Source organism: Micromys minutus, assembly GCF_963924665.1.
Source record: "Micromys minutus genome assembly, chromosome: 9".
NCBI lineage: Eukaryota > Metazoa > Chordata > Mammalia > Rodentia > Muridae > Micromys > Micromys minutus.
The window spans coordinates 50374345-50393521 of NC_137978.1; the positions used below are offsets into that span (position 1 = coordinate 50374345).

The 19177-nt window shown below is 52.1% G+C and overlaps 3 protein-coding genes across 5 annotated transcripts; all 3 read right to left on the reverse strand.

Moving 5' to 3' along the window:
- Positions 1-234: 234 nt before the first annotated feature.
- Positions 235-5610, reverse strand: C1QB (complement C1q B chain). Of its 3 annotated transcripts, none has more exons than XM_080921399.1 (4): positions 5475-5552; positions 4049-4149; positions 2209-2410; positions 235-974 (listed from the first exon to the last, which is right to left on the reverse strand). In XM_080921399.1, exons 2-4 carry the CDS (start codon positions 4130-4132, stop codon positions 394-396), a joined length of 867 nt encoding a protein of 288 aa, XP_080777525.1. In that variant the 5' UTR covers positions 4133-4149; positions 5475-5552; the 3' UTR covers positions 235-393. The 3 variants fall into 3 exon arrangements, with proteins under 3 accessions (XP_080777525.1, XP_080777527.1, XP_080777526.1); XM_080921401.1 differs by lacking the exon at positions 4049-4149 and adding an exon at positions 3820-3924 and having other exon boundaries at positions 5475-5535; XM_080921400.1 differs by lacking the exon at positions 4049-4149 and having other exon boundaries at positions 5475-5610.
- Positions 5611-9306: 3696 nt separating this feature from the next.
- On the reverse strand, positions 9307-12260 carry C1QC (complement C1q C chain). Its single transcript, XM_080921402.1, has 3 exons — positions 12180-12260; positions 11709-11890; positions 9307-10104 (listed from the first exon to the last, which is right to left on the reverse strand). Exons 1-3 carry the CDS (start codon positions 12185-12187, stop codon positions 9548-9550), a joined length of 747 nt encoding a protein of 248 aa, XP_080777528.1. The 5' UTR covers positions 12188-12260; the 3' UTR covers positions 9307-9547.
- A 2839-nt stretch (positions 12261-15099) lies between these two features.
- Positions 15100-17996, reverse strand: C1QA (complement C1q A chain). The gene is made up of 3 exons (XM_080921403.1): positions 17954-17996; positions 16902-17071; positions 15100-15896 (listed from the first exon to the last, which is right to left on the reverse strand). Exons 2-3 carry the CDS (start codon positions 17062-17064, stop codon positions 15322-15324), a joined length of 738 nt encoding a protein of 245 aa, XP_080777529.1. The 5' UTR covers positions 17065-17071; positions 17954-17996; the 3' UTR covers positions 15100-15321.
- Between the last annotated feature and the right edge of the window lie 1181 nt (positions 17997-19177).

The following is a 19177-nucleotide window of genomic DNA, read 5'->3' on the forward strand; positions in this document are numbered from 1 at the left end:
AGCCCCAGAGATCCATCCCCCTGTCTCTGCTTTCACTGCTGTGCTCAGAATTTTATGTAGGTGCTAGGGATTGAACTCACATCCTCATGCTTGCAAGGTAAGTACTTTACTGACTCAGCCATCTCCCAGTCTGTGAACATTCATTCATTCATTCATTTATTCATTCAGTTTTTTGACTAACATTTAGCAGGCCTCCTATCAAGTACTGGAACTAAGATTCAGATTAGACCATGATCCTCAGCCTTGAAGACTTTATTTACCTATTCATTCTGTTACATCTACAGGGTTCTGGTCTGGGTTTCGGGACAGTCAGGGGGTGGTGTCAGGGGTCCAGGGAGGATTGCTGGCGGAAGGCAGGAGATGGTTTTGGATAGGTATGATTTGACCCTGTGATCAGGCATCCATGTCAGGGAAAAGCAGAAAGCCAGTGAAGATGCTGTTGGCCCCATCAATGCCCAGCATCGAGTTCTTGTCTGTCGCCTGCAGGTGAACAATCTCTTCTTGCTCTAGTTTCAAGACTACCCCTCCTGTGGTGACCTGGAAGACGTTCTGGGCATAGTCACAGAAGGTGAGTACTTTCTGCATGTGTTCCCGATCACGGCCACGCAATAGGTTCACACACAGGTTCCCTCGGGAGCTGGCGTGATAGGTGAAGTAGTAGAGGCCCGGGACCTTGCAGGTGAACTTGCCGCTGCGTGGCTCGTAATTTTCATTCACATTGGTGATCACCTTATCGAAGCGAATCGCCTGGTTCGGTCTCAGGGGGGTGTTGATGGTCCTCAGCGCAGAGAAGGCTACTTTCTGTGTAGCCTTGTAGTCTCCAGAGTCGCCTTTGGGACCACGGGGTCCAGGGGGGCCTGGAGCACCCTTAGGGCCTACGGGACCCTTGGGGCCAACTTTGCCCGGAATTCCAGTGATCCCTGGGTCCCCTTTCTCTCCAAACTCACCGTGGTCTCCAGCCAATCCTGGAAGCCCTGGAGAAACAGAACCAGGAGAAAGAAGATTAGAGGTCACTGTGATAGAAGGAAAACAATGGGATACACTTCAGAAGGTTCCTTGTGCTTTTCTGGGTTCAACTGGTCAACTCAAAATTAGTGGGGGTGCCTGACAGAGCCTCCTTTTCTTTAACTCTGTGAACAGTCATGAGGAACTGATGCCCGGGGCTTGAGGAAGTGGCACTCCCATGGAGCCACGTGAGCTTTGACCTTGGACAGCTCACACACCTTTGTCAAGCTTAAGCCTGAAGTGAGGGCAATGAATTCACATCACACTTGGTATCCTTTCCCTTCCCTTGCCCATGGCAGACATCCTTAATCGATCACAGCACAACGCTGACTCACCTAGTTGTGGATGGTAGAATTTCTCTCACATCATCCCCCTAAGCAGCCATGGTCCCATCACCATGAGACAGAAGAAATATTCCAGCAGAAAACCAGAGCACAGTGCTTAGAGTGTACCCTGTAGAGCAGTGATTCTCAGCCTTTCTAATGCTGGAACCCTTTAATACAGTTCCTCATGTTATGGTGACCCTCAACCATAAAATTATTTTGTTGCTACTTCATAACTGCATTTTTCTACTTCTATGAATTGTAATGTAAACATCGGATATATAGGATATGTGACTCCCAACAGGGTCACAACCCACAGGTTGAGAACCAGAGATCTAAAGACACAGACATGCATCCCATGTAATGCCTGCCATTCTTAGTTGTGTCACTGAGACATAATGAGACACTGATTCTGGGCCTCAGCTTCCTCATCTGTAAAATGGGGATGATTGTTTTTGAGGAAAGGTGATGATTTAGTGGGTTTTTGAGAGAAGAGGGGCTGCCAGAGAGGGTGACTCACAGTCCCCGAATTACAGAGGCAGCTTCATCGTGAGGAGCCTCCCAAGCCCATGCCTGCCCTTACCTACAGATGAGGGCAGCTGCTTTCCCTGGAGGTCAGGATGAGCACAGGGCTGAAGCCCTGAGGAATGTTCTCCCTCCTGGCATGGGGGAGGACAGGACCCTGTATTTGGTATGAGTCCCACTGCTGACTGGGTTTCTTTCCTACACACTTCCCCTGTCTGCAATTGGAAGCCCTTTCTGTTAAGGTACTGGAGACTCCAATTCTCTTGCAATCTCTAAGGCAAGTGATTATGACTCGGGAGATATAAGATGGGGGCCATGGCCAGCCACATTTTTGTGTCCCCAAAGTGCACAGTACCTTTCTCCCCCTTTATTCCTGGAGTGCCTGGTTGGCCATCAGAGCCAGGGACCCCAGGGATCCCAGGGATGCCAGGAATGTTAGGGGGCCCAGTGCAGCTGCTTTGGGTCCAGGAGACATAGAGCAAACCCAGGAGCAGCAGTAACAGGGGTGTCAAGACCTTGCTCCACTGTGTCTTCATCAGCTCAGCCTCAGAGGCTTCCTACAGGGTGAGAACGCAGGAGTGTTACTGCCATGGCATCCATCAGTCATCCCTCCATTTATCCATCTCCCCATCTCTCCAACCATTCATCCCTCACTCGAAAGAATCATCCATCTACCTATCCATCCATCTCCTTATCCCCTCATTCATCCAATTACCCACCTGTCCATCTCCCCAACCACCTATTCACCCACCATCTAACTTCACATCTCTTTAATCATCTGTCTACCTACCATGGTACATATCTCCAGTCATCTAATTATCTGTTTGTCCATCCGTCCATCCAATCATTCATGCACCTATTCATCTATCTCCCCGTCCATTTATTTACCATTCAGTCATCCACCTACCTATGTCTTCATCTATCCAGCCGTGCGCTCATGTATCCATGTATGTAAATATATATACATATAAGCATGTAACCATCCAGCCATCCATCCATCCACCTGTCTGTCTGTTTGTCCATCCGTCCATCCATTCATCTATCCACTACCTACCCATCTATCCACCCACCCATTCATCCATCTGTCTGTCCATCAACCCACCCATCTGTCTGTTCATCTATCCATTCATCCATTCATCCTTCTATCCATCCAGCCAGTCATTTATCCCTGCATCCACCTATGCAATGTCCATACTAGACCCTGAGGATTCTATGGCAACCAGAAAAAGATGGTTTGGGCCCTCAAAGTCCTTAGTACTAAGAGGAAGCAGTCAAAAAAGCACACAAGGAAATGGAGATGGACAAGATAGATTGGTGCTCTGGTAGATGGGCAACGGTGCTGAGGGAGTAGGGCTAGTTTGGGATTGGGAGGAGCTGATCTCACATAGACTGTCTTCTCCACAGGAGATAATGTTTTGGATGAGATCTGAAGGCTCAGTAAGGACTGAGGCAAGAATATTCCAGAAAGGGGAGAGGAGAACTGGAGAGATGTCTCAGAGGCGACGAGTACTTGCTACTCTTCTAGAAGACCTCAGTTCAAGTCTCAGTACTCACATGAGGCAACTCACAAAAGTCTGTAACTCCAGCTCTAGGGGATCCGACACCCCCTGGGCTCCTTGGGTACCTACACTCAAATGCGCACACTCATATGCAGACACACACCTACATGTAATTAAAAGTAATAAAAATATGGAGCCAGAGAGATGGCTCAGTGGGGAAGAACACTTGTTCTTGAAGAAGATTCGGGTTTGATATTAACACTCAGAAGTCAGCTCTTAACCATCTGTCATTCTAGTTCCAGGGGATCTGATGCCTACTCCTGACCTCTGCAGGCACCAGGCACGCACATGCGTGTATATACAGGCAACATATTTATACACATAAAATAAATAAATCTAATTATTATTGTTGTTGTTGTTTTTGAGACAGGGTTTCTATATATAATACTGGCTGTCCTTGAACTCACTCTGTAGACCAGGCTGGCCTCGAACTCACAGACCCAACTGCCTCTGCCTCCTCAGTGCTGGGATTAAAAACATGTGGCCGCTGCCACCCAGCGGAAATCTGGTTTCTAAACAAATAATAAAATATGTTTCTTTAAAAAAGAAAAGAAATAGAATGCCACAGGAGGAAAGATGGTGTGGCTTGAGGTAGGACAGAGGGAAGATCAGAAAGGTTCAGTACAGAGGCGTCACCTGACATGGACGCTGGATCTGTCTCAGGCTTTCTCTTCTCTCATTTCTCATGGCTGAGCCAGGGTGTGTATGCGATACACCCATAGTGTGGATGGTGATTGCTGTAAAGAAGACTCTGAGGCTCAGTGAGGCCATGTCACTTGCTCAGATCATATGGGAAGGAAGGTGTCAGTATCCTTACCTCCATCATGGGCCACTTCTGCTGGCAGAATATTCTCAGGTTCCTAGGGAACTGTGGCTCAGCAATAGAACTGTGTGGCCCTTTTCTATCCCAGGGAACTGAGACGGCTTGTGCTGTTCTGAGGAGATCTCTGTGGCCATTCTACAAGCCTTTGGTCAAATATTTTCCTCCAGGAAGCTCTCCCGGGCTACTCACCCATGCACAGAGCAAAGGGTGCCCTGCCTTCCTCCCATGTAACTATGGAAACCCTGGTGAGAACAAGAAACCCTGATCTCTTGTTAAGATCTGCTACTGGATCCCTACAAGCATCTGAGTTGTGGGTTAGGAATGGACTGTCTATCTCCCAGATGAGGAAACTGAGGCTCCACAGTATGAAAATACTTCCTAGCAAGTATGAAAATACACCCAGCAAGCTGTTCAGGGGCAGGGCTAAGGCAGGACTTCTCTCTGGGCACAGTTTAATGTTTCATAAGATGGGGGCAAAGCTGATCTCTAGTTTGCATTGGGAGCCTCCAGTTTCAGACTTGAGGAGTCTTTCCAGTCCTCTTTGTTGGGCTGCCCATCCTTTATGCCAGCCCACCATTACAGTACCTCTCTCTCTAGCATGGAGCCAGACTATTTTAGCTTTGAACTGCCGTCAGTTGCTGTGTGACCCCAGGAGTACAACCGCCTCTCTGGTCTCTTGGACATGTTCACTTTTGGCTTCCATGGTTGTCAGCAATATTAAATGAGGTGGCACTGGGAATTGCTCTTTACAGCAATGGCCTTGTCACTCAGGGTTAACCAACAATGCCCTCCAATCCCAGGTACTGAGGGCATGTGATTCTGGGCAGAAGAGGCCCTGGTTCTTATCCTGCCCCTGCCTCGCTGACATTTGCAAACCTCGAGGGGCATCAAGGTTGGTCTCCAGCAGGGCTCCCTGCACCCATAAAAGGCTATGTTCTCTCCAGAAGAGAATTGGGGATCAGAGAGGTTCTGAGACTGGCTGAAGATAACCAGCATGCAAGAGACAGAAGTGTCATTGGGTTTAAGTCTCCATGGTTCCTGAGACCATGATCCCAGGAAGGTCCTATTACAGGCTACCTACCCACCCCCTGGGCCCAAGGAACCCCACACACCTCTAACCCTAGTTCACTTTAGAGAGCCTGTGCCATGGATCCGAGCTAGCTTGGGCTCTGAGAGTTGCCAGATGTTAAGTCCCATGTTGGTGACTTAACCCTTCTCTCCCTGCCCCATCCTGCTCACCTGTGTATGGATTCCTGGTGTTCTGTGATGCTTCGAGGCCAGACAGACAGCAATGGATTCCCAGAGCCAGAGCCTGCTGCTGTCTGCAGAAAGCAGAAGTCTGGGTCCCTAGAGGCAGAAAGGACCTTCCCCTGCTGTCCCCTCCCAAGACCCAGCAGGCTGACCCCCTCTCTGTCACCCCTCTGTCCCCTCATCCTGCTGCCCTCAGGAAGTTTCAGGTCCTGTTTCTGCTTCTGAGGGAAATTACTGTAAATGACAACTCTGACCAGCTTGGTTTCGACAACTCAGCACCTGTGGGCAGGGTGTGTGTGTGTGTGTGTGTGTGTGTGTGTGTGTGTGTGTGGCCGGGAGTTGGGAGTACAACCTGTCCTTGGGGACCATCCCCAGCCAGTTTGCTTGCCTGCCAAGGTCTTGTGAGCACATGACTTCCACAGGGTCATGGTACAGAGAGACCCTGATTTCTACCCCAGCTCTTCACCTTGCCCCCTAAATGCTCCCATTATAGGGAGCCCAGGGGACCCCAAGTTTTCCCCACTGCACAATGGAGCCATGTCTGTAGGCACTCTGTAGCTCTCACAGGCCTGCAGCCTACGAGACTGGAGAAAAATTAGAGCAAACGAGAACAGGCAGCTCGTGAATTGTTAATGGTCTTTCATGTCCTCGGCTTTCCCTTTCTGGCCTTATCTCTTCCTTTGCCTCTCTCTCTCTCTCTCTCCCCACCTCTGCTCTCTCGTCTCTGTCTTCAGAAAATAATCTAATAATGAATTTTAAATGTATTCATGACTTATTCATTCACCTCCTTCCATTCCCAACAGGGCTTGGAGCCCTTGACAATAATAGTCGCAGTGAGGGGACTGTTGCCTATGGAATGACAGCGGGACGGAGTTGCAGAAGGGCTTGGAGGTCACTGTGCCCATCCCGTCCCCACTTTACACTCAGGCAAACTGAGGGCCACAGGCATGAGTTATCATCCAACAGGCCTTTGGGGGGGATGAGCACAGGTACAGTAAGCTCTAGCCTGGGCAAGAAGAGCTCAGGAGGTAGCAATGGGTCCTGACCTATGGGGGCATCCCTTTATGGAAGGCTGCAGATGGACACACCAGAGAGCTCTGGGGCCAGGGTCTAGCTAATGTGGCTGTCTGTGTGGCCAGGTGTCACCCAGCTCCAGGGTCGATTACCCAGAGGGATGAGAGGAAAAGAGGATGAATGTGATGGAACTTTATCTTTAGGCTCAGCCAGGCCAAAAGAGAAGAGAGAGCTGAGGGCCATGTGCCTGGAGAATCTTCTATCACTTACGTAGCTTTGAGAAAGGGTCTCACTCCTTTTAGCACAGGTTGGCCTCAGACTCAAATTCCTTTTGTTCCCGTCTCCCGAGTACTGGAATTACAGGCGCGCACTCTGATCAACCAGCCTTGGGTTCCTCTGAGGGACCTAGGCTGAGTTCTCTGATTCCTGGGTAATTGTCAGTAAGAAAGTTTGAACTCCAACTCTCCAACCATGTGGGCTTAAGCATGTTATTTTAACTGAGGTTCTCTCAAGTCTACATCAGAGATGAGGAAGCCTGTCTTCTGGGGCTGTTGGTGAGGCAGGAACCCTCAAAGTCCAGGGCGAAAGTGCCCTCAGACACAGTATTATCAACAAGAGAGAACAGACTTAGAGCAGGCAGGTTGTATACACTGGGATCAGGACTTGGATGGAGCAGTCAGGGTGTATAGCGGAACCAGGAGCTGAGGGGTCCCTAAATCTTGGCCTCTGAATGAAACACAGAATCACTTCCTTCACATCCTGATAGAGAGGGTGACACCTAACATGTAGAAAAAAAAAAGCAAGAAAAACCCCAGTTGCCTGGGGTCCAAAGACGTCTCGTGCAGATGGGTCTCCTTCTGCTTCCTGCCCTGTTCTGCCTTTCAGTTCCCATCCCTCAGTGTGGCCAGCAGGCTGGCACACTCGAAGGCTGCTCTTCTTGAGATAGAGAGGACACGGAAATAGTTGTAGAGGAAAGGCCTGGGTGAGCAAACCTTGTTTCCTAAGAGCAGGCTCCGGCTCTGACAGCAGGACTGACCCAAGAGCTGTATTGATTTTTTTTTTTAAACCAAAGAAAAATGAGAAGAAAGATTTATCACACGGGGCATCGCTGGGTGACCCATTAAGTGGCTGATGGAGGGACAGCTGGGAATGCTGTGGCCAGTGACCCAGGCTGGCTGTGCCAAGTGTCCAGATGCAGTGATCCAGTCAGGGTTTCTCAGTCCTGGCTCTGTGTGTCTGTGTGTCTGTCTATCTGTCTGTCTGTCTGTCTGTGTGTGTCTGTCTGTCTCTGTGTGTGTATGTGTGTGTATGTGTTTGTATGTGTGTGTATGTGTGTGCATATGTGTGTATGTGTGTGTGTCTATTTGTCTGTGTGTCTGTTTGTCTCTCTGTGTGTGTATATGTATGCGTGTCTTTGTGTCTGTCTGTGTGTGTGTATGTGTGTGTATGTATATGTGTGTGTCCTTGCCCATGTATACTTATGTCTCTGTCTCACTCTGTGACATCTTACCCATTTCATGAGTCCCCACTGTGAGCCAGGCAGACATCATAGGCCTCCCGCATAGGACTCTTCACTGTCCTGTGAGGGCTGCTGACCCGACAGCCTCCCCTCCCCCCTCCCACGCTGCCTTGGGGCTTAAAATCTAGTTTTGTTTTAAGTCTTTAGGTTGACTTTCTATACTGCCAGACTTGGGAAACTGAGCTCTACAGAGCCCTAAGTTTGAGGTCCAAGTCTGCAAAAGGTGTAGTGGGGAACTCATGGGGGAATCAGGGCAGGCTTCATGGAGGAGGTGGTTTTGGTGAAAGGACATTGCCCAAGTGGTGCAGATGGTTTCTGTAGAGTGAAGGGCGGCCAAGATGAAGGCATGAAGGCGTGAAATGACCCCCTGAAGAATGAGTGGGCTAATCTGGGTACAGAACACGCATTCACCTGAACTGAAGACAGTTGATTGATTGGTTGATCGATTGGTGATGGATTGGTCGATGCCAGGGCTGCACACTAAGTTGGTACACTCTGCCCCTGGACCCTGTGAGCCTTGTGTGACAGGCTGAGAGCCCGGCTGGTGAGGCTGGTTCTCCCTCCTTCATTCAGCTCTGCTCTGACAGTTGTGCTTCGTGATTGTTTTCAAGTTTCATTTTTAATTTGTGTGTGTGTGTGTGTGTGTGTGTGTGTGTGTGTGTGTGTGAGAGAGAGAGAGAGAGAGAGAGAGAGAGAGAGAGAGAGAGAGTATTCCATAACCAGGGTGTCAGATCTCCTGGAGTCACAGGTAATTGTGAGCTCCCTGACTGGAGTCCTAGTGACCAAACCCCGAGTCCCCCACGGGATCAGCACATACTTGTAACCACTGAGGTGCCCTCTCACCCGACAGTTGTGCTTTCTGCACGCGGGGGCCCACGGCAGGCTTCCCTGGTCCTCTGGAGGCTGCGGTGGCCAGTCCCTGCCATCAGGAGTCTCAGCCCAAACCTCCCAGCTTGTACAAGCAGCCGTGTTTTTTGACAGCCACCGGGGGTGCCTGGAATCTGTGTAGCAGACATATGGGGGTGCCTCTCTCTGCTGCACATGGATCTACGTTCATCTCAGAACATGTGTGTGATCATTACACACACGGACACGTGAGAAGGCCTTACACGCTAGCTACCACGGTTTATATGGGCTCATTCATTTCTTCTGCTTTTAGCCCTTAACTTGCCCACTTCGACATTCATTAATTCACTCCAAATCATCTCTTCACTCAGCACAGACGCTCACAGATACAAAACTACACGCTCCAAGTTCGAGGCCTGCTAGCGAGAAATCTGGGCCATGTGTATTTAGTGATCTATTTATTTTTCTATCTCCCCACCTGAACAAAAAAAAAAAAAGTCTCATAAGATATCAGTAAACTGCCACAGGAATAGTGCCAGTCGGTGGTCCCCAGAGAAACCCTGAGGAGTCAGAGGGCTGATGGATCAGGAACTAGGGTGGACTTCCTGGAAGAAGAGGCCTGAGTGAGCATGGGGGTAGCAGAGGGTGGTGGGTGGCTGGGGCCTGGAAGCAGCCTGCCATTCTAGTCGGGAAACAGTAGGAAACCAGAGAAGACGCTGTCGGAGCCCTCGGTGCCCACCATGCCGTTGTAGTCGTTGACCGCCAGCCACACCTCATCGCCCCTCTGCAGCCGCAGGAGTACTCCTCCTGAGCTGACCTGCTTGCTGTTGGACATGTGGTCGCAGAAGCTGGTCACCTTGGAGTGGTTGAGGAGCAGCTGCACGCAGAGGTTGGCCGTCTGCGACGTGTGGTAGACGAAGTAATAGAGGCCGGGCACTTTGCAGGTGAACTTGCCCGTGTTTGTGTTGTAGTCGCCCTGAGGGTTGGTGATGACGGCGTTGAACTTGACGAGGCCGTTGGCCGCTGGGTACTGGGTGGTCTGTCGGGTGACCGTGAACACCGACTGGTGCTTCTGTTTGTAGCGACCCTCCTCACCCGGCTCCCCGGGGGGCCCCCTGGGGCCTGGATCCCCTGGCAACCCAGAGGTCCCCATGGGGCCATTTTTCCCACGATGGCCAGGCATGCCAGGTTCGCCCTTCTGACCCTTGGGTCCTTGGGTCCCAGGGATGGCTGGAATTCCTGGAGGGAGAGCAGACAGGAAGGAAATGATGGGGCAGGAGAAAGGAAGAGAGATCTCAACTGGGTTTGGCAGTGACATGCCCAGGGCGAGGGGACGGGAGGGGGAGGGGGCTCTGCTGTAAGTCCTGGGCTTGGACCACCCCTGGAATTCCATCACTTTTGGAATCTGAGATGGAAGGGTCTGATTTTGCCTCAGCCCGATGATCCGAGTTTCTCTTTTCCTTTTAAGGACTCTCCTTGTCTTTTGATACTGAACTCCAGTTTTCCTCTTCCAGGAAGCCCTCCCGGACTACTACTTCTGCCAGTCCCCTCTGAGTGAGAGATCTGTGAAGATTTGTTCTGTGACACTCTCAACAGCGTGTGGGCCTTTTACACTCAGGCTAAGCCATCTGGAGTCAGAGCCTCCTGTCACCCGGGAGAGGTTCACTGAGGCAGGACGATCACTGGGGGGGTTTGAGACTGTTAGTGAGACCCTGTGTCAACAAAACCGAAACTCAAACAAACAAACAAAAAAGGAACAAGAAGAGAGAGTGGGTTCTGGACCCAACGATCTGTCTTTCAGGCTGTGTGGCCACGAGCAGGTGGTTTTCTTCTCTGAGCCTCCATATAAAGACTGGACACGGGTCAGGCACATGGGAGGCAGGAGGCTGTAGTGTCAGGAGCTGGTGATGGCTGAGCAGGGCCAACTCAGCCTTCTCATGGGGACGGAGCAGGATAGAGCAGGGTCAGGTGGCAGTGAGGGGCAGTGGAGCAAGAGACTCTGAGCCGGTCTCTTGTTCTCTCGGGACCCCGGTTTTGACATTTGCAAAGTTGGAGCAAATCATGTCTCTAAGGGCCTATCAGCTCGAGGTGGGGGTGGGGTGGGGTGGATGAACCTGTGCAGAGTGCTCAGAGCAGAGCCTGGTGGCCAGAGGACCTCAGAACGCTCCTCTGCCAGCCTACGTACAGCCCAAGGGGCGGGGCGGGGGCTCACTGGCTCCCTAAAGTGAGTAAATCCTTCCAGGGTCGGTGGCTTAGAGGAAAAAGGCCAGTATGGAATTCTTGAGGTCACTCTCTTAGCCCCCTGCCACATCCCCATGAGTTCTGCTCAGCATGACCTAGCCCCCCTCTTGCTCACTCAGGAAGAGTCATGCCACACCCCCACCCCCCAACCCCATCTCCTACCTAACCCTAGCTGCCCACTCCTTTCCTCAGCCCGTTCCTTACACCAGGACTCTCACACACTTAGTCAAAGTTGTGACACCCTGAGAAGCAGAGATTGCAGCACCCTGTTTCACAGATGTGCAAACAGAGGCACTGCGAGGTTAAAAAGGTTGCACAAACCGGTAAAGAGGGAGGTGGTGGTCTTTGACCCTACTGTAGGTGCCCCGGAAGCAGTGTGGGTCGCCTTCCCTAGGTGTTCCCCTGCAGACTGAGCAGGCTGTTACCTGCCTGCAGGGACAGAGGCTCCCCTTCACTCCCTTCCACAGGCAAAGCCAATGAGGGCGATATGCTGCCAGATCACCAGTCAGCCTGGAGGCTGAAGTCTGGACCCGGAGGACCTGAACGAGAAGCTCTGCGCTTCCTGCCCCAGGGTCAGCCTCCGCCCAGACAAGCAGACTCACCTGGCTCCCCCTTGGGTCCCTGGAGTCCATCATGCCCGTCCTTCCCAGGGGCCCCCGGTAGGCCTGGCGTCCCTGGGATCCCATAGCAGCCAGCGCTGCTGGCCTGGATCCTGACTGGTAGGGCCAGAAGCAGCAGCAGGTAGAGTCCGTGTTGGGGTTGGCAGCTGAGTCCTACAACCATCCTGAGGAGGGGTGGGGGTGGGGTGAGAATGAGGAGCTGGTACTGAATTCTCCCCTCCTTTCCTCATTGCCCATCCCCTTCTGTAGCTCTTCACCCTGGGGAATCCACATCCACCCACGGATGACGGTTAAATGGATGGTGCACAGATGGGTAATGGGTCTTTTCTAAGCCCCCAGGTCTTAGCAAAGGCCTATCCTAGCAAACAAAGATACTCCTAGTCCCATGGTTCAGGAAGGAACCTGGGAGGAAAATTGCAACTCGCTCCCACCACGGCAGGGTCCCAGCCTCACCTGAGCATGTAGGGGTCTTCAGGCCTGATCACAGAGACGTCCTGTTCTTTCGGACAGGAAGACACTGTTTCAGAGTGCTCAGAGAAGAACCACCCAGAGCAGGGGCCCCACCCCTCCCCCAACAGCACCCCAATCCCACATCCCCTTTCCAGAAATTTTTTCCTGACTTGACACTTTCTTTAGGTTCTGAGCCAGGCTGACCACAGAGACACCTCTGTCCACCCTTCCTTTCCTGGCTCTAGGTCATGTGTGCCGAAATGAGGAAGCGGCTGCTGCCCCTTCATTCTGGGAACACCAGGGTGTGTGTGTGAGGGGAGGGGAATGTAGACCTGAGCTCAGGGTACAACTGTCCCCAGGGGTAGAGTGACCATTCTATGGCATTCACTGTGTTTGAGGCTCCGTGGCCTTTTATCTCCCTGAGAGGAAGTTACAGCCTCTCTTCCAGAAGTGTGGTTGGGTGACCCCAGAAACAAGCCTCACATGCAGTTGCCAAGTGATGGGCCTTGTTCTAGAGACATCCATGTACCCATTCCAGGCTCAGGGAAGGGTGCCAGGGTGAGCTTGCTTTGCATGGGTGCATTAGCTGTTTTGGCTACAGAGCCAGAGCCTTCTTGCTGGTGACTCCCTGACCAGGAGACACAGTGACGGCTCTGCAGACTGATTTTCCCCACTGGATGTGGGAAGACCAGGACATGATTGGCTTGGCATTCCCTCTTCTTTTGCTAGATCCCCCACCACCTTGGTGGTTTTCCCACCCCCTTCATCCTACCCCCACCTGGTCTCTGGTCCTGGGATTTGTGATGGTCAGGTCTGTCCCTGTCTCTTCTCAAGTGGAATTTATGGGATGAAGGAAGTTTGGTGCAATAGAGTAGCCCAGCTTGATGCTCTCATGAACTGGATTTGGGGTTGGGTGGGGTCCCATGTAGGGCATTGGGGAGGATTCTACACCTAAGCCAGGCTGTCTACACCCTGCATTTGCTACACCTTGACCCACACTAGCGATTCAGGGTAGTTAGCTGAGCAGCCCACAGGGTCTTGCTCTCCCAGTCCTCCCGACTGTCCCTCCACCTGTAGGTGGACACACTATGTGGCTAAGGTAAGGTTTGGGCTGAGAACACACTGGCATCCTGGGGTTGAGAGGAGCAGGTGTAGAGGGCTCTGTACTGTGAGAGGTGATTCTGTCTTGGGCGCCTCTGTGCCTGGCCTGGCTCCTCCAGCAGGTGGCAGGCTCGGTCCGCAACAGTCCCCTCCACCACGCCCACCTCTCTGCCCAGGTTCAGCTTCCAGGCTCAGAGGGACTGAGATCTGCAGGTGAAAGGGTCAGAGTGGCTGGAATATAGCTTGAGGTCAGCTTTCTCCGCTTACTTGGTCAGGCACATCCCCCAAGAAGTGACAGAAGCCCTCCGCTTTGGGGGCAGACAGCCTGCCTTAGATGTAGATCCCCCCCACCTTCCAGCAGGGTGACTTACTTCAGGGAGCCTTAGCGGCTGTTTTGCACTCTGTGCTTACAGACACAGAATCCCCAAAGTCAGTGTCTTTCCCAGCCTGTGGAGGTATGCATTCAGGCATTAGGGAGCACTGAGTGAACCAAGAAACCATGGAGGAGCTCTGAGAGCCATGGTGGCTTGGAGTTGAGGTGCTCTATTCTCTCTGGAGTGTCTCACTTCCTCCTGACCCTAGAGGCTCTTGGCTTCAGGGACAGGGCATGATTATACATGTCAAAATGTACGTGCAGGCCATGTCAGGGATAACTCTGAGACCAGGTGCACCAGCCAGTGAACAGGAGGGATTGTCCTCGACACAGAGCAGTGAGCACGTGGGGTTAGTGTGGGAGAAAACCCAGGCTCTCATATTCCTGTGCATGTAGAGATAATGGGCATTTATTACAAGTGTGTATGTGTGTGTGCATGCATGGGTGTATATATGTGCACCCATTTACATGTGTGCATGCCTGCATGTTTGTGTGTGTGCACGTGTGTGTGCACATGTGTGCATGTGTGTGTGCACGTGTGTGCATGTGTGTGTGTGTGTGTTTGAAGAAGTAACTAGTGTGTACCTCCATGGCTGTACATAGTGTTCTGAGAGGAAGTACCTGAGCTCATGTTTTGGTGAGGAGTGTGTGAGCCTCAGCCCAGGAACATGGGACCATAGTTTGTCTCAAGGGTAGTGTGTGAGCAGGAGGCAGAGACTGTGTGATTGCTGTGAAACTGTGTGTGAGACTCCTTGTGTGATTGTGTTTGAGACTGTGATTTTGGGGATACATGAGCATCTAAGGTCCTCAGTCGTCCCCACCACCCCAGGGCTGCTCAGCAGTCAGCTGACAGCCACCCTGTCTCCATGTCTTCCTGGAAGCCACTCAGGAGACCCAGGTCTGGGAAAGGCTGCTGGGTATCCCTGAGCCGCTGGCTTGCCCTCTCTGAGCTAGGCTGCAGAAGCTCTGGTGCGATTTTGTCCAAGGATGGCTGGGAACACCGGGAGGGGATGGGTCCGTTAGCCCAATTTCAACCCCAGCTCCCTTGTCTGAGGTGCTGACCTGGGTCTCGATGTCCCCTGCTTGTCTTTGTCCCATCAATCTTCTGGGAGGTATGGTTAAAATACTCACCCAGGAGCTTGCTTATCAAGACTGACCAAAACAGAACAATAGACCGTCTCTGGCTTTCACGCACTGGCCACAGCAGCCTCCTCCCCTCTCCAAGCTTCCATTACTGGTACCCTAGATTTGGCAACTGAGGCCATGTGATGCGATCTGGCAGCTAGCAGGGGCTGGCATCTGGAGCCTGGTTGATATGCCCTCACCTGCCTCCACCCTGACCATTGTGTTCTGACTGACTCAGCTTTCCCTCAAGCAGCGATGGCCACTTTTATGCCCCCTCCCTGCTCAATGCCCAGAATAGTAAGCCACTGCACATCAAGACGCAGATACAGATGGGGTCATTTATTCCAAAAAGTGCTTAAAGAAATCTCTGGGCCGTGTGCAGAGAGACATCAGTCCTCAGTGCCCTCGGAGCCAGCCCCTCTCCCGGGGTTTTAAAGCCCCAGCCCCTTCACTTTGCAGAGTACAGAGAGAAGGGGTGCAGGGCAGGGCGGGGGGGCCCACAACAGGGAGTGCAGTTGATGGCAGAATGTGGGGCAGCTCCCCAGCTCAGGCCGAGGGGAAAATGAGGAATCCACTAAAGATGCTGTCGACTTCAGAACCCTGGTAAATGCGACCCTTTGCGGGGTCCTTCTCAATCCACACCTCATCTCCACGTTGCAGGTGAAGCACAGTGCCCCCGGCCAACACCTGGAAGAGCCCCTTGCTGTTGGTGTCACAGAAGCCCAGGGAATTCCTGGGCTGGCCCCGGGAGGAGGACACGATAGACAGACAAAGGTCCCACTTGGAGATCACTTGGAAGGTGAAGTAATAGAAACCGGGCACTGCACAGACGAAGCGCCCTGTGCGGTTCTGGTACGGACTCTCCTGGTTGGTGAGGACCTTGTCGAAGATGACCACGTTGCCAGCCGTCGGTGGGTTCTGCCGAATCGCTGAGAAAGCTGGCCGGGGCTGGTCTCTGATATTGCCCGGGTTGCCTTTCACACCCTTCACTCCTTGGGGGCCACTGTCTCCCAGGGGCCCACTGGGTCCCGGGAAGCCCACATTGCCGGGTTTGCCAGGGAGCCCAGGTTCCCCAGGGTCTCCCTTAAGACCTCGGATACCGGTCCGGATGCCGGCAGCCCCTGTGTGGAAAGAGAGCAGATTGGTGGGTGTGAAGTGGAGTGGGGCATTGTGGGTAAGGAGTCCAGAACCTGCTCGTCCTCGCAGAAAGAGCTTTTGCTTTGAAGAGACTGAGTTTGACTGGCCTGATTGGTTGTGTGGCCTTGGTCAAGCACTTCAACCTCTCTGAACCTCTGCTTCATCTACAAAACCCAGCGAAGCAAATGCAGCCATGTGGCGCGTTTCTAGGCAATGTGGGGCTGGCTCTCTGGCTGCTCAGTTGAGTCCTGCCCATGGCTGTGTCACCTCACATGATTCCAGATCACCAACCCCTTTCTCAGATTAAGGACCTTATGGCACAACTGTATGCAAATTAATATGGTATCAGTGAGGGTCCTTTTGGCCCGCAGGAGGCTGGGAGGCTCAGGATGACAGGGGTCTTTTTTTTTTTCAGGCTCTGGTCATAACCCCTCCTCTCTCGGCCCCCACAGGATCACGAACTCTAACGGTAGAGTGGACAGGGGAGCAGGAACCGAGTAGAGGGCTGGAAAGAAATGCAAGGGACGGTTGCTATTGGCTGATCTTTCTCTACGCACCAGGTAGGGCTCATCGCTATTGGCTGATCTTTTCCTACGCACCAGGCGGGGCTCTGCCTCGATTTTACGTAGGAGGACATGGAATCTCAGAGACGGTCCATACTTTGAGGTCAACCAACAAGGCATGCTCAGCCTTTTTAGAATTCTAGAATCTTGGTTCTCTCTTTTTAGACCGTTCATATCCATTCTCTGTGCAGCCTGGTCTATGGGAGGGGGAAGAGGGATGGGGGATGGTGAAGCTGGAAAGGGTCACAGAGAGGTCTGAGACTGGAGACAGGGTCCAAGAGAAGGCTAGGCCTTGAGGTTCCAGGGTGAACTGCACACTGTAGTGGTTTTCTGGAACTCAGATGCACCATTGCTTCCCAGGAACCCCCCCCAAATCATCGCCTCCAGGATGGCAGGACCAGAGCCCCAGCCGGAAGGAACACTTACCTGGCTCCCCTCTCTCTCCCTTGAGACCCGGCCTCCCCGGGCGGCCGGAAATTCCTGCAACCCCGTCCTTCCCATTGGGTGCTCGGCACACATCTTCAGCCACTGTCCATACCAGAGTCATGGCCAGGACACAGGCCACCAGCCATCCCTGAGGGGTTTCCATGGCGTTCCTGCAGAGACACACATGGTCCCTGAGCATGCTGGACACCCAGAATCACGTCTGTCACATGATGAATCCTACATGCAAGGTTATGTGACCCAGTCTGGGGCCTTGGTGCCCATTCATGTCCTCAGCACCTATAGGTCCCCGATCCTAGCACTAACAGTAACCTTGACCCTGACCCCTAGCCCTAGCTAGAACCCTGACCTGAACTCTGACCTTAACCCTAGCACCCAGCCCCTACCATACCTATAGGCCCTAGCTCTAGCCCTAATTCTGGCCCTGACCTTGGCCCTGACCTGACCCTAGCCCTACCCCCAGCCCTAAACCCCACACTACCTTTCGCCCTGGCACCTGCCCAGCATTGGATCAGATATCCACACAGACCTCCCCACTCTCTGGACACACAGACTCACACACTCGCATGGACGATGGAGCTCATTGAACAAATATTTACCAGGCGTCAGCACGGTTTTAATTACAATCTCCGGCCCAGATGGCGAGCTATGCACACTCACAGGCTTTCACAAACATCTGCCTGCTCTCCAGCAGCCTCGGCCCCTTTCTACAGCCATATGAGGGCTGACTGTCCCTGCAAAAACACCTCTGCTGTTCGGCTCTGGCTCTGGCTCTGGCTCCCCCATGTGTTTCCCCCATGAGGCAGGAACTGTGATTCTGAGTTGCTATCTCTCAGTGTTCCCCAAGTTCTGACCAGAGAAGAGGGTCTTTCTACCCACCAAATCTGGGCCCTGTATCAGTGTCCCCAACCCATCCATCTGCGCACTGAACTAGCTTGCAGCAATATTCTTCCCTCTCTGCCTCAGTTTCCCAGAGTGGTCCAGCTAACCCTGATTTTCCAGCACCCCCCCCCCCAAGCCTTGGCCTCACCTACCTCCGTGGTCCACTCGAACTGGATGTTCTAGCCCTTTGCTGATGGTGGGACACCCCTCAGCAAAGGAGTGTCACCAGGGTGCTGCCAAGTTTCACATCCTTTCCCACTTCCCTTTCTTAGAATCTACCCCCTGAACTTCCCCAGGGCCAGACACCGCACACGAAAATTTTAAGCAGACCTCAGCAAGTTTGGGACAGGGGATGTCCTATCCAGCCACAGTTTCGAGGAGAGCTCTGGAGATGGGGGTTAGAGGTAGGGACTTGGGGTTCTTCAGGATCCAGAGAAACAAAGAATATCAGGGCAGAAGGACTCTGTCTTCAAATTTGTAACCCGGGACCTTTTCCATGATTAGGGAAGACACAAGAGCTCATGGCCAAGTGCTTATAAAATGCAAAGAAAGAGCAGGCTACCGGGAACAGAAGGAAGACACCTAGCAATGAGTTTCAAAGCTCGCTACTCCCTAGCAGCCTGTCTTTTGGGGAGGTACCACATCTCTTTGCTCTCTGTTTCTTTCTTTCTTTTTAAAAAAGATTAATTTTTTACAGCATTCTGCCTGCACGTACACCTGCAGGCCAGAAGAGGGCATCAGATCCTATTACAGACAGTTGTGAGCCACCATGTGGGTGGTTGCTGGGAACTGAACTCAGGACCTCTGGAGAAGCAGCAGTCAGTGTTTTTAACTGCTGAGCCATCTCTCCAGCCCTCTCTTACTTTTTCCTTTCCTTTTCTTTTTGTATTTTCTTTTTGAGACAGGGTTCTCTGTGGAACCCCAGCTGTCCTAGAGTTTACTTTGTAGGCCAGGCTGGTCTCAAACTTAGAGATCCACTTGCCTCTGCCTCCAGAGCGCTGGGATTAAAGGCATGTACCACCTCCCCTACCAGCCTCACTCTCAGATTCTTTATCTGTAAACTGGTATCAAATCCTACCTCAGAGGGTTGTGAAAATTTAATGTCAGGTTGCTACAGAACACTGGGCCCCTGGTAACCATGTATTCACCAAATTTTATCAAATTTTTAAAAAGAATCTGATCATTATTTCTCCGTGTATATTCATGTTAGTGTGGGTTTGTGTGCCATGGAGCATGTGTGGAGGTCAGAGGTCAACTTTCAGGAATTGGCTCTCTCCTACCATGGGATCTGAGTTCACGTTCTCAGGTTTGTGAGAATGTGAACTCAGACCATCTTTTCTTGAGACAGGTTTTTATGTATCCTGGGCTAGCCTTGA

What these genes read in the sequence shown, in the direction of transcription:
- C1QB (XM_080921399.1), bottom strand. Translation starts at nt 4,132, where the DNA reads ATGGGTGTATCGCATACACACCCTGGCTCAGCCATGAGAAATGAGAGA. An exon ending in AGATCCAGCGTCCATGTCAG is followed by an intron (nt 2,411 to 4,048) that starts GTGACGCCTCTG and finishes CTCACCCTGTAG; the next exon opens with GAAGCCTCTGAGGCTGAGCT. An exon ending in AGGAATAAAGGGGGAGAAAG is followed by an intron (nt 975 to 2,208) that starts GTACTGTGCACT and finishes CTGTTTCTCCAG; the next exon opens with GGCTTCCAGGATTGGCTGGA.
- C1QC (XM_080921402.1), bottom strand. An exon ending in GGGACCCAAGGGGGAGCCAG is followed by an intron (nt 10,105 to 11,708) that starts GTGAGTCTGCTT and finishes CTCTCCCTCCAG; the next exon opens with GAATTCCAGCCATCCCTGGG.
- C1QA (XM_080921403.1), bottom strand. Translation starts at nt 17,064, where the DNA reads ATGGAAACCCCTCAGGGATGGCTGGTGGCCTGTGTCCTGGCCATGACT. An exon ending in GGGAGAGAGAGGGGAGCCAG is followed by an intron (nt 15,897 to 16,901) that starts GTAAGTGTTCCT and finishes CTTTCCACACAG; the next exon opens with GGGCTGCCGGCATCCGGACC.